Here is a 13513-nt window from a genome sequence, read left to right as displayed (position 1 = left end):
CGATTATCAAAAAATTAATATAGTTTACGAATTATTTAATATTTTATATCAATATGTGCCACAATGAAATATAAAATATCTCGTAAACTATTGGTTTTTCGATATCGCTACCTTAATACTTTTATATGCAGAATAATTAGAGGAATCATATTATGTAAAAAAATTCATATAATTCCATTTAAAAAAATGATCATGACCTTCAAATAACCTTGAAAATGAAGGTCAAGGTCATTGTCAAGGTTATAGTTCTATCAGCCCCTTCATATCCAACAATTTTTGTTTTAAACATTTTTTTTATTTAATCGCGATGTTTCGAGTTATTTGGCTGCTAAGTTAAAATGGGTCACCCTGTATATTAGTAAAATAATATTAATTAATATATGTTAATAAACGAAAAATAAATTCATATATGTATACATGTTTTTCACTCCCCTTTTTTTTAGAAAGGTGACATCTTATCGATGCGTGCGTAGAATTTCCCATCGAGCGACAGCGCACGCGCGCGTGCAGTGATTGGTCGCGATCGCGCACCACGTGACCATGGCGCGTATATACGCGCCGACGGGCGCTAAAATTCGCCACTCGCTCTTTCGATCCTTTGCGACGAGGTTCCCCTGTTTGTGCTGAAAGAAATACTACCGCATCCCCGTTTTGCACCTCCGCGTCTCTGCTCTCCTCTTTTTTCTTTTTCTTAGCTTCAACTTGGTGCTTGTTCGATTGATCTTGTGAGAGAACGGGACGCGAATTTCTTCCTCGTGCTCTTCCGCCGGAAATAACTCGCGGTAGGGCGGCACGTCGTTTAGAGAAGTCTTTGGAGAACGTCTCGAAATTCGCGGTCCGCCTCTAAACGTCCTTTCGCGATCTTGTTTCTTCCTTTCACTTCACCTCCCCGCCGATCGCCGTCGGAATGCGCGAGGACTCTCTCGAGTAGAATAACGCGAGTGACTCGCGCGAACCATCTGGATTCGAACGCGCATTTTTTCTGCGGTAAATAGTCTTCTCTTCTAGTAACGCGCGGGAAGAAGGAAACCTACTCTAGAGAATTCGGCGCGGAAACGCAGGGGTGTCGACGAGGGCGAAGGGAAGAAAGGCAAGAAAAAGAACGACGACGCGCTAATCGGGCATGGGTCTGACGGATACCAGTTTCGAGTTACTTCTGACCCTGTGGCGAGTCTTCGTCGTGGGAGTCCTGCCGTGGACCGAGGAGCGCGGTCAGTGTCGCGGTGTCTCGCTAAGCTGCAACATTCACGCCGTCGCTCGTTAGTCGTCTTCGGTGCGACACTCGGTAAGTACAGTCGTCCCGCGTACAGCTCTCGCACTCCGTCTTTCTCGCGACGCTACTTAATTCGAGAAAATTCCCGCTCGCGGATGGAGCCGCGGCTAAGAACGAACCCGTCGTCCCCGACGGGTGTCGGCGACTATGGGTTTGCAATCTTCGGGCAGTGATTCTAATTCTTTTGTTTATCTTTTAAAAAAGAAATATTTTTTCCTGGACATACTAGAAAAAGAAAGAACAAAATTGGATGGTACCCCGTAGCTGTATATATTTTAAAGAGTGATCATTATTTTAGGTTCTAGGAGTCAATTATGTATCTTGAGATGAGGTGGAAATTACAAAAACGAAGTTCACTAGATGTTGACCAATGAAATTATAAACATTCTAATGAATTTGCTCACTTTTATAATTTTCATATCCTTTCAAGTACACAATGACCCCCTGATGCAACCATAAATTTTCGAATTTCGTGTGTATAATTTAAAAATGTATAGGTTCTATAGGTTTTTCTCGATTTGCCGTTTATCATAATTTTTCGATATGTATTTAGATTTTATATTAGAACCTTAAAATAATGGGATTTTCCGGGAAATCCTAAATTTAGGATTTCCTAGGAAATTGTTGTACAACGTTAGATTTATTTGCACGTTTTCAATAGATCATAAAACCAAACGTTAACATGTCGAATACTTTACGCGTTTTTACGTTTGTTTACGAACACGATACTACACTTCCTTTGTGAAATATTTGGTTTGCTGTAAATCAATTATTTTCGAAAATTTTTAGTTTTATTTACGAACGTTGTATCAACCGATTTTATGTACCTTGTAATAGCTTCGCACTTAAATAAAAAAATTCATATAACAATGAATGTCGCTTGACGTCGATTGAGTCAAAACGTTATATTCAGGCGCATCATGGCTTAATAATTTTTATCATACATAACTTTTATTAAATATAAGTTTGTTAACTGAGTGTTCCTATCGTTGTCCACATTACATTATTGAGACAATATGAGATGGTAGAATTGCGATAAGTGAGTTTTGATCTCTTCAATAGTTTTAAATATGGACTGCTTTTTATGAATATAACCAGATTCTCACTGGACAATATATTTTAACTAAATTTCTGATTATGTATGTAAGATGTTTTGTTATTGTACATTGAAAATGACCCGATCGGTGTCGAAACGTTTGATTATTGTATATATATACGTTTATTAAAGATCTTATATTGTAGTTGGCTCGTTTGCCCTTGTTTTATTTATTGATTTATTCTAATTGAGCCATATTAACATTTAATTATTTCATATAACAATATTATCATTTGTAAACATAATTTTACTATATAATTATATTATTTTTTAGCATCAACTTTTTATAATTTCATGAGCGTATAATTCTTGATTATTATCTATAATTGAGAATTTAGAAGTGATTGAACGATTTAATAAAAAGTACTTTTTGATGGGTAGAAACAATTACAAATAAATAATAAAACATGACTATATACATAGTTTTATGTAATAAAAGTGGAATCTCCTGGATAACTTTATATATTTAAGATTATTCATAAGTTTTTAGAGCTGTTTTATTGTTGAATTAAAAAAACAAAAGTAATGCTATTGAAAAGTTATGGCGAATATTAATTGCGCTCCAAATTTTTGCCAAGAATTCAAATTAAAATTCTCGAGATGTTAAATTCGTCAGAGTTAATGATTAGAATCGAGATAAAAATTCTAAGAATGAAATAAAACTATAAATTATATAATAAGTTAAACTAGACCGTTAAATAAATAAAAAGGGCAAGATATGATCCAGGTTAGATCTTAGTATATAATAGATAATATTTTATATGTAAATTTTAAATACATTTTGCAGTTATATAAACTACGTGCCAATTATTATCGGATTTGACAGCAATCATAAACTAGAGCTGAAAACAATAATATCAGTTGATCGTCAATGTAATAATATTAATAAGGCTAATAAGTATCTTAAAACAAATAAATGAAAAAATATTATATAATGTTACACATATTATTTTTCGCAATAAATTCTTTGCAGTGCTTTAAGATGTTTACTAGCATTATTATTAAATTGATGATAAATTTAATTTGTGATATTATTATTTTAGCTTCAGTTTATGATTACTGTTAAGTTCAACAATAAAATTTATATAACTGAAAATGTATTTAAAATTTATATATATATAATATCATTAGGTACCAAGGTCTAGCCTGTATTTATCCCTTTTTTTACTTATTTAACTTATTTTATTATATTTTGTTATTTAATTATTTACTTATTTTGTTATATTTTATTATTGTATTTGAAATTATATGTTTATATTTAAATAATTTACACATGCGCACAAATACATAAAATAATTTATATTTAAAGAATATATACCTATACAGATAAATATATACAAATTTAAAGTTTACCGTTTTATTGTGCCATTCTAATTCTAAACAATATTTGTCTCATATGAAAAAATATCTATCAATCAAAACGTTCATAAAATAAGAAATATTTCAATGCGTATTATAATACATATTGCATTATACACAATATTGTATTATACACGAAAGTTACTTAATCAAGCAGTATTGATTGCGCGTTATCTTAATGTGGGAAGAATGATTTAAAGGTCAGTATAGAGTAATTTAAAATGTCAATGATGCTTTGTCTTAAACACTCGAATCGTCGAGATAACGCCTATTATCTTTACATCTCTTGGAATACTTCCTGTACTCCCTCGAAATACATGTCCATTGAAGGATATCAACATTTGTGAAAATCCACTCGTCGGGAATGAAACGATCATTTGTCGACACATTGATGTCCGAGTCGATTGAGTGTTGTCTCAAAGATTCAATTGCCGGTTAAAGGAAAATCTAATTAGTTTCACGTTCGTAATTCTCGGGTAACTCCGCTGCAGGAAACTTCCTATCCGAAGTCGTTAGTTTCTTCGAATTCGACAGATCTTCTCTCCCACTATACCTATATATTCGTCGGTCACCTTACCACGTTTGCATAGCTATTTGAATATTTGATACCAGAACGCTACTCGCGAGCAGTTAGTTCCCCATCGCAAATCGTACCCGATTAACCGTCCGCCCCGATCGCGGCATTTCGGGTTTCCCTCGACGGAGGAATTCGCGGAAGAAAAGAGTAGAAGACCTTTATACTCAAGACGAGGGAAGGTCGTCGCGGTAAGTTCCTTCTTTTTCTTTTTTTCACATCGTGACTTTAGATGCAGGGAATCCCTATCATACAGAGTTCGTGTTTTATTTTGAGACAACGACACAAAGATATCGTTATGTCCTTTGATTCGTACGATTTGACAGACATTTTTTTAGGGTTTATGAGTTTTTTTTAACAAAAATTGTGAATATTCAGTGAATAACATAAAGAATAAATATTCTTCTTTCTCGTTGTGAAAGTTTTTTTTTGGTACGAAGAACACATGCAACAATAGTTAGTGTGAAGAGAAATTGTCACCTCTACTTTGTGTGTTTGAATAAAACCAAGATATCTTCTGTAAAATATATTCCATAAATAATATGCAGAAAGAGACATGACTACGAGATATCTCATGGCAAAAGAATTAATGAAGATTGCATTTGTGACGGGCGAAAATGTCATTTCACGATTCACTTCAATTGCGCGTATCGTCTTTCTAAATAAGTTTTTCATCAACTTATTTAAGCGTGAAAAAGCTATGCCATTTTTGTGGTTCTTTTATTTATTTACATTATAATAAATTGTAGACAATTTATGATTATTTGTAAGAATTACACTTTAAACTGTGATTTTTAGATTAAGTAAACATTGCGTAGAATTTTGTATTTGTATCGAAGATTAAAATTGAAAGTTAAAATTGCAAAATTGTGACAAGTGTTATGCCGGTGCAAAAAATCTAATTTATAATTTTATCCCTATTTTATTAATGTATTATACTTCGCAGATATTTTTATAGGATAATAATATATATGATTGGTTTAAAGAAGATTAATATTTGTTTATGGAGGGATATATATAAATATTTTTTATATTAACAGTTTTTCGAATATTTATAGAAATTATTGCGACACAGGAATAATTCTCTATGCGTTTCATGCATAATAGATTTTATGTCAACAATTAGGACTTGGAATTTATCTGAATGTATTCACGTGCATATGCGTTTTTCAAATCATGAATAATTAAATACTACGTATCTATTCATCTTTAAATTATGTTATCTCAAATAGATGTCTTTCATGCAAATGTTATTTCAATATCTCTGGCTGTTTTTTGAAAGGTGAATAATGTATCAGAATTGAACAATACTTATCTAATTTTGTGTATTTTTTTATCATTAAAAGAAATAAGTATTCTTCATTAATTGGATTTGATGTGCATAAACAGAGAGCTATAATAGTATAATTTTAAAAGTAATTAAAAATATAAAAATTATGAAACTTTTTATGTGGGATTACTTATTTTAAATAAATTCATTAAATTTTAATATACTAGTACAATGTTAAAGAATAGATGAAATTTTATATATGTATATATTTTTTGAAAAGTATATTACGTATCTATTTATCAATAGATTTCTTGGTTTTTACTAACAAATTTTCTTATTATTATTTACTTTTCGTACAGTTTTATGAAGTGTAATTGAGATAAATATAGTTACTGCATCGCGAATGATTTAGATGATTATTGAAATTGAATTTGATTTTTTCTACAATTTTCAGGAGACTGACACGTAATATTTGTTTTAATAACGGTAGTTATCGACAAAGATATTTAATAATAACCATTCGAAATGAAATTATAATAAGTTATATATAAGTTGATCTTAAAAAATTTGTGTGCGTTGCCAAAATTTAATATTTTAACGAAACGAAAGATGAGAAAATTTGGCGAAAAAGGATAATCAACTTAAAATATTATCTAAAAAGGAAAGAAATATGTAATACAAAATATAGATTAAAACAGAAATCTGACGTAACAGAAATAGAAATCTGACATTATATCAAATTTTTCGAACTATAATTTAAATTCTCGTTTACAGTTTTTAAAAATTGTAATAGAATAAAAATCTTTTGTAATAAGAAGCCTGGGTGTTTTAAGAACGATCGCGCTATTCCAGTCTCAAAGAAGAAAATGAGACCTGTTTCGCGTTGATGCAAGAATTAATAAGGTGTGGCTAGTTTAAAAATACGATAGAAAAAAATCGTCGAAAAAAATGTGAAATCTCAACGGCAACCGATTCCGCGTCATTGCGGTTGTCCTACTTGTCCTCGTGTGCGTGTGCATATATTACCATTTGTGGTTCGCTATATTTGCAATCCCCAATCGCGGTTACGCTTATTAATTCATTTACTTCCTTGGATGGTGAGTGATTCGAGAGATTTTCCTAGCGGAAAAAGACTGGTCCCCGAATAAATATAGGCGCGAGAGGGTCTCGCTCTAGAAATATGTCGACGTAAATTCGATTTCTAGAGAATATTGTTCTTATATCACTCCTTTCCTTATATCTTCTTTTAACTATTATCCTTATATCCTTTCCTTATATCTTCTTTTAACTATTATCATCGTTAAAATTAGTTTTGGAATACTTGTTAAGAATTGATGACGCATCGAGTAAAATGTCAACATTGTTCGCACTTAGAAGAAAAACGGAAGGAAAAAGAGAGTTTTTTTTTTAGTAATTTTTACATGTTTAGCATTTTGTTATAAGAGAAATACTATAATTGATGTGATAGATAAACAGGACAGATACGTTAATAAATTGAGTAATTAAATTTTATTAAATAATTTGTTTAAAAATATATTATTTTTAATAGTAACATTTTTCGAAAAATTTTTTTTAATATACATTTTGGATTACCCACGAACAACTGATGTCGACTCACATTTGGCAATTCCTTTACATCAACGTATCTAATCGTTTAATTTATTTGGAGAGCCTTTCGTATTTTAAATTTATTATTTTTCGAAAGCTGTTTCCTCTAAAGCAATTAATCGATCAAACAATTTGAATACATATATTACATAGAAAAAATAATTTTGCTCAAGTATCTAAAAATTTAGCTAAATACAAATTTGAAAATAATTTTGTTGAATCATCAAAATAATTTTATTATTTAAAACATGAGAAATACTGTCAAATATTTTGACATTTTTGCAATCAGTTTGAGTGTCCTACATAATTATTTTGATAACAACAAAATTATAGCCTCGATACCAAAAGCCCAAGAAAATTATGCAGGGAACAGTCTCAGTTTACTTAAAATAAGTTATCGTCCGTTACAGAAAAAAACATTATATTTAATAATTTTTTCGCTCACACTCTTTACAATAATTCTTTTCTCGCTGACTTCGATTTCACATCTATTTGCATTGACGCTTTTACATTGACTGACTCTGCACTCTTCGCTCTTCGCTCTCCAATCAGCTGTCCAACAGATCTTACGCATGAAAACTCCAAACAGATCGCTCGTTGACTCGTCACGTCAACCTATACGTATAATCTCCAATTGGAGCCCACAATTATTTTCAAATTTGTATCTAACTAAAATTTTAAATATTTCAGCGAAACCATTCTTTCCGTGTAATTTTACTCGAAAATTGTTGTCTACATTATTTATTTGATATGTACTGTTCAAGAATCTACAAAAATCTGCAAATTAAAAAAAATTACCAAAAATGAAGTAAATTAAAAAAAATGTTAACAAATAATATGCGTATAAAATCATATTTGCTCTTATATGGATATGTATATCTCAATCGCTTTATGTGTGTTTAAAGTATGCATTTAATTTATGCGGACTGATGCGGTTTTATTTAGCTGATGATTATAGTAAGACGTTGTGCTGATCTAATTTTATTAGATCGCATTTTAAATTTATTATTCAATTCATTATTTATATATCTGATCAGGTTTTTTTTTCAACAAACCGATTTCTGACATCGCGACGGAAACGCGTGCGAGCGATCTCGCGACAGACGCGGCGACGGCAGTGGGGGTGATTTTTCGTCGCTGTCCATCTTCGCGCATCAGTAGGTATCTCCGCGACCGCCGAATATCAATTAACTGGGTCGGTCTGCGTGGATAAGCGTGGATCAGTGCGCGTGACAGAAAACCCCTCGTCGAGTGGCCCCTCGAAGCCGGATCGCCCGCGATCGCCTTTGAAATATACGCTGTTTGACCGGTACCCGTCACGGGGTACAATGAGGCTCGTTGGGGGCGTCGAGCGTTGTCGCTTGAAGGGCTATCGATAACTTGTCGTCGCCAAATTACACGCGCCCGCGCCGCGCCCCGTCGCGCACGCGACGCGCTCCTCTCTCCCCCTCGTCCTTCTCTCTCTCTCTCTCTCTCTCTCTCTCTCTCTCTCTCTCTTTCTGTCTCCCACATACCCTTGGGAAAATTTACTTTAAATGACGTTAAGGTTTTTAAAAGTAATTAAGAGTGTATTTAAAAAATTTTGAGATAATTTAAAATGTAAAAGGTTAATCCAGAATAATCTAAGAACTTTAAAATATTTCGAGACTGACTTTAAAAATAATCTTAGAAAAACTGAAAGTTTTATTATTTCCCCATTGTATCTAGAATTTTTGAAGAAATAAGGTTCAGTTGACATAAAGTTCACCCGTGAACAGTACGTGATATCACTAGATGGATGTGGCGGTGCTGCATTTTCTCATAAATAAAATCCAGAATAAAGGATAGAATAAAAGGCACAGCGTTATGTAACTTTTTATTCGTGTTTTAGTGAAATAATTTTTTAATGGCAAGCTTTCTTATGTATAAAGGGATCTTGCCTTGAAATTTAAACAAATTCATGATTTTACAATTATTGTCTTAAAAAAATTTCAAACAATAACAAACGATTTATTAAAAACTTTAAAATTGTTGAAATTTATTCTTCACAATTTTTAAGTTTCTTTAGTTTTTTTTAGTTTTTTTTTAAGTAAGTTTTAATATTATTTTAAACAAAAGTTTCTAATGTCCAAAACCTCTCATATTTCTTAGGTTTTCTCTTAAGTTTTTTTCTATAAGTGGTAAGGATGTGAACATAAGAAATGTCGTAACACTTACTTAGACTTAAGTTGTAGACATAAGCAACACACAAGTTTTGACGCAAGTTTAACGTGCGAGTCCCAAGAAACACAGCAATAAGTCGCATATCATATGCCAAAGCTTGCTTACATCTAACTTAAGTTTAAGTAAGTGTTACGATAATTTGTGTGCTCAGACCGTAAGTTTTAAATTTCTTTTTAAGATTTTTAAGGTAAACTTTCCCAAAGGTACATGTATTTTATGCCAGCACGCAAATAAATAATATAATAACTATATACTTGGTTTCGCGCACACGTATTGAATTGTCGATTTTCTTTCCATATTTATTACATTCGCTATCTGCATTATTCGTTCTCCACTATCCTTCCTCTTCGCCTCCCCATAGATACTGCACCTTCCTTTCGCTCGGTTCCTTTCGCTCTTCGCACATTCGCGACCTTGCGCCTAATCCCAAGTGCAGTAGGCATGCAGATTTATACATTCGTTCATAAGCCGTGTCTCTAAGATTATGTAATTATGTTGATTTGCACGAACAAGACTTTTGCTTTTAAGAAAAGCTCGCTTTAAATCCTGAATTTCCTAGAGAAATATATATTCGTCGTTTATTCATGTTTTTTTTTAATTCTGCGCTTAATTGTATATACTATCTTTTTCCGACATTATAATTTTTTTTTCCGAGACTCAGGATAAAAAAATTTCCAATTATCTTTTTTTAATTTATTAATGAGTACCAAAAAGCTAATAATTTTGAGAGTAAGGAAAAATTTCGAATTGTAATTCGATAACAGTAAAAATGTAAAAGATTTAGGAGTCTCAAATCAAATAGAAAGTAATATAAGTTGACACTTTTAAGAATCATGACTTATTGATGACGTAAAATACAACACAGCTATATTGCAGAATGCGAAATATTTCTTTAACAATATTATATTTCAACAATTATCTCAACTGGACAATAAATCATTAATAACTTTCGGTACATATTAATAAATTATCTAAGAAATTTTAGTAAGAAAAATGTTTTGGTTATGCCCATAAGAATACAAAATATAACATTACGGATATAATGGCGACTAAATTCATTTGAGCCCAATTTCTGCTCGATAAGAAATTTCTAATGACGATTTTATATTGGTTTTTAAGATTTAAGGCCTAGTTCAGATTAATCGCAAAAGTTTGAACGACTACGTTATACTTATAGGAATACCTGATATTCTTATTGCACTTTTATTATTATTCGTATATTATGATTATATTAACAAAATGCAATTACACTAATCAGGATACCTATCATGGAAAAAGTCGGAATGGATTCCGATCGGAATTATTCAATTATTCCCTAGATTTCTATTGTGTTGTCTAGGGAAAACGTAATAATTCCGATCGGAATTCATTTCGACATGTCCATGATAGGTACCCAGAATTCTGATTATTGTAATTGAATTTCTGATCTCGATTAGAACGTTTAATAGATTTAACTATAAGTATCAGATTTATTATCTTTCTGTGATTGAATTTGAAATTTACTGTTTGAATGTTTCCAATTTATACAATCACATTTTTTCCCCATGTTAACATTAGAATGTAATTATGAGTCAGAGACAGCATATTTATCGCTGCTGCTTTGCAGGTACCGGAAGGATGTCGTCGACGGTGGTAAAAAATGCTGCGAAGGACGTCAGCGGTGACGGCAGGGAGACTTGGTCGGGAAAGCTCGATTTCTTGTTGTCGGTCATCGGGTTCGCCGTCGATCTCGCTAATGTGTGGCGATTCCCGTACCTTTGCTACAAGAATGGTGGTGGTAAGTACATACAATCTGTCCGAGCTAGAGAACGAGCGAACGCGATCGCAACGTATGACGCGATTTCCGCGCGATTTATTTTTGATTATTTCGCACAAGTTGAGTGCTCCTCCCTGTCATTGACGGACGCAGTGGCAGGAATACGATTTCAATAATCTGCCCTTTCACCCATTACCCCATTCCAACGCTCGTATTTGTTATGAGTAACGAGAACCGTGATTTCGCCTAAGCAAACGTTTCCTCGCGCCTTCCACGAGTTTCATAATTTTTCGCATCATTAATCGCGAAAACTGGCATTATTTACGCATAGTTTTTACGCTTTAAGAATACACGAGAACGGAAATCACCGGTCAGAATTATGACTGGTTTCATCTGTGTCCGATCGCATTTGTCTTGGTTTGCGGAATGATTCCCCTTCTCTGAAACCTGAAACCGAGATATGGAAAAATCGGTCGATTCTAATCAATTGATTAAGGAAACTGATATTAATTTGCATCAAGAACGTTTATTAAAACATTACGCCCTGGGGTGTAATTATTACTCTTCCAACATCAGATTTCCATAGTTACGGGTCTCATACTTGCGTCAATGGAAAACATTTCATTATGAATCACTTATTTACATCACGGAAAACATTATTCGTCATTACGGTTGAGTGTCGCTCTCGGCCAGATTTAAATTCAAAATTAATTGAGCGCAAAGGTACAAATGGCTGAACTATAAAATTTACTGTGTCTTCCTTCAATTTCACGGGTACCCTTGACATTCTTAGTTTTCTTTTTTTTATCGCATTCTTTTGTGTAGCGATTTGCTTGACACGGAAAAATCCGCCTCTTTTCCGCTTTTTCGATATACTCATATGCAGAGGGAAAATTTCGTCAACTGCATCGTAACATCGTCGAATGTTATTTCGCTGTTAAGTTAACGTGATGAGGGTTGGGTGTTACGCGTTGTCGAGTAATGTACTCCAGCCAGCAAGCAATGCCGTGCTAACCGGTTGGCTAATTGGCATTTACCTCGCAGAAAATGACCTCGGGATTTAAACTTCGCTCGGCAAAGATTTCTAACGACGACGGTACCTCTGCTGGTGCCCAAATTGATTATAATTACACAGGAATAGTAATTTACAGGGCGAAGCTTCGTAAATCGCGGAGCACTCATAGCGATATTAACCTTTTTCTTCATTTTTTAACGGGAGCAGTTAAGTGTGAAAACGATTAAAATTGTGCGGTCATAGTTCGAATCTCTTTTACTTGAAATAACTCACTTTTGTTTAATAAGAATTCTGAAAATTCTGTGAATTTAGATTAAATAAGAGAAGCGTTTTGACTTTGATTGCTCATAACTCCATCATTAAAAATCATCGCGTACCGCAGTTAGAAAACAAATTCTTAAAGCCGAAATTTTGTTTTATCGAATAATATAATTGCCAAATTTTTTTTTAAAAAACATGATAAAAATGAGGTAGCGTTATAAACTTTTGTTCAAATCCAATATATGTATATATATATATATATATATATGTATTACTTGCGGGGTATGCAGATTTCATAAGTAGTTAAGTTAATATGTTATGCGAACATTCCGCCTTGATACCGCATATATATTAACGTTACATTTACATAACACGTTTTATGACTAAGAAAGAACGATTTATCAGTTAACGTTAATATTGCAAATAAATCAAAATAAATTATCAGGTTTCTTGTAGTGTAATGATTAACAGTTTATATTTCTCGTATTGTAATCAATTCACGCTTTTGCTTATTATAGAAGAAGAATAATTGTACAATGATAATAGAGTTATTTTGCACGTATCTTTGGAGATATTATTTAATATTATTATTTTAAAAATAATTGAGGAATTATAATATTTTCGTTTTAAATTTTTCCATTTAAACATCTAATATCATGTAACATCTCATTTGATAATTATAGATTATTATTACGAGAAAATCGTTATGTTTAAGTCTATGATTAAAATCGAAGAATTTTTGATAATTCAAAATGAATTATGACATTTCTAATAAGTTTTAAAATTTATAATTTTAAAGTATTGACGAAATAATAATAGCTATGCTTATAAAAAACAATGAAATAACAATTAAATTTGAACAAATGACTGAATAGGGGAGAATGGTCTAAATCGGACCTATTTGCAATTGTTGCTCTCTATAAGGCATAAATAAAGTCCGATCGTAAAATCGAAGGTGCTATTGGAAAGATCATTTAATTCCCTTCATTTTTACTTCAAATTATTTTGACATATCTCTCATTTGTGTTAAACTATAATGGAAAATGTAAAAACGCTTTTTCCGGTCCGATTTAGAACTATTGGTTCCAAATCGGACCAT

The 13513-nt window shown here is 32.3% G+C and overlaps 1 protein-coding gene across 2 annotated transcripts in view; it reads left to right on the top strand.

Annotated features, from left to right (window-relative positions):
* The first annotated feature begins 595 nt into the window (after positions 1-595).
* Positions 596-13513, top strand: part of DAT (Sodium-dependent dopamine transporter) — a 29834-nt gene continuing 16916 nt past the window's right edge. The window contains exons 1-2 of one of the 2 annotated variants that reach the window (XM_018456635.1): positions 596-1259; positions 10989-11159. In XM_018456635.1, coding sequence (XP_018312137.1) covers positions 1124-1259; positions 10989-11159 — 307 coding nt within the window. In that variant the 5' untranslated portion in view covers positions 596-1123. Of the gene's footprint in view, positions 1286-10988; positions 11160-13513 lie in introns of both variants that reach the window. The other variant, XM_018456634.1, reaches the window with a different exon arrangement.

Source organism: Mycetomoellerius zeteki, unplaced genomic scaffold, assembly GCF_001594055.1.
Source record: "Mycetomoellerius zeteki isolate Tzet28-1 unplaced genomic scaffold, Tzet1.0 scaffold583, whole genome shotgun sequence".
Lineage (NCBI taxonomy): Eukaryota > Metazoa > Arthropoda > Insecta > Hymenoptera > Formicidae > Mycetomoellerius > Mycetomoellerius zeteki.
This window is presented reverse-complemented; position numbering and strand designations above follow the sequence as displayed.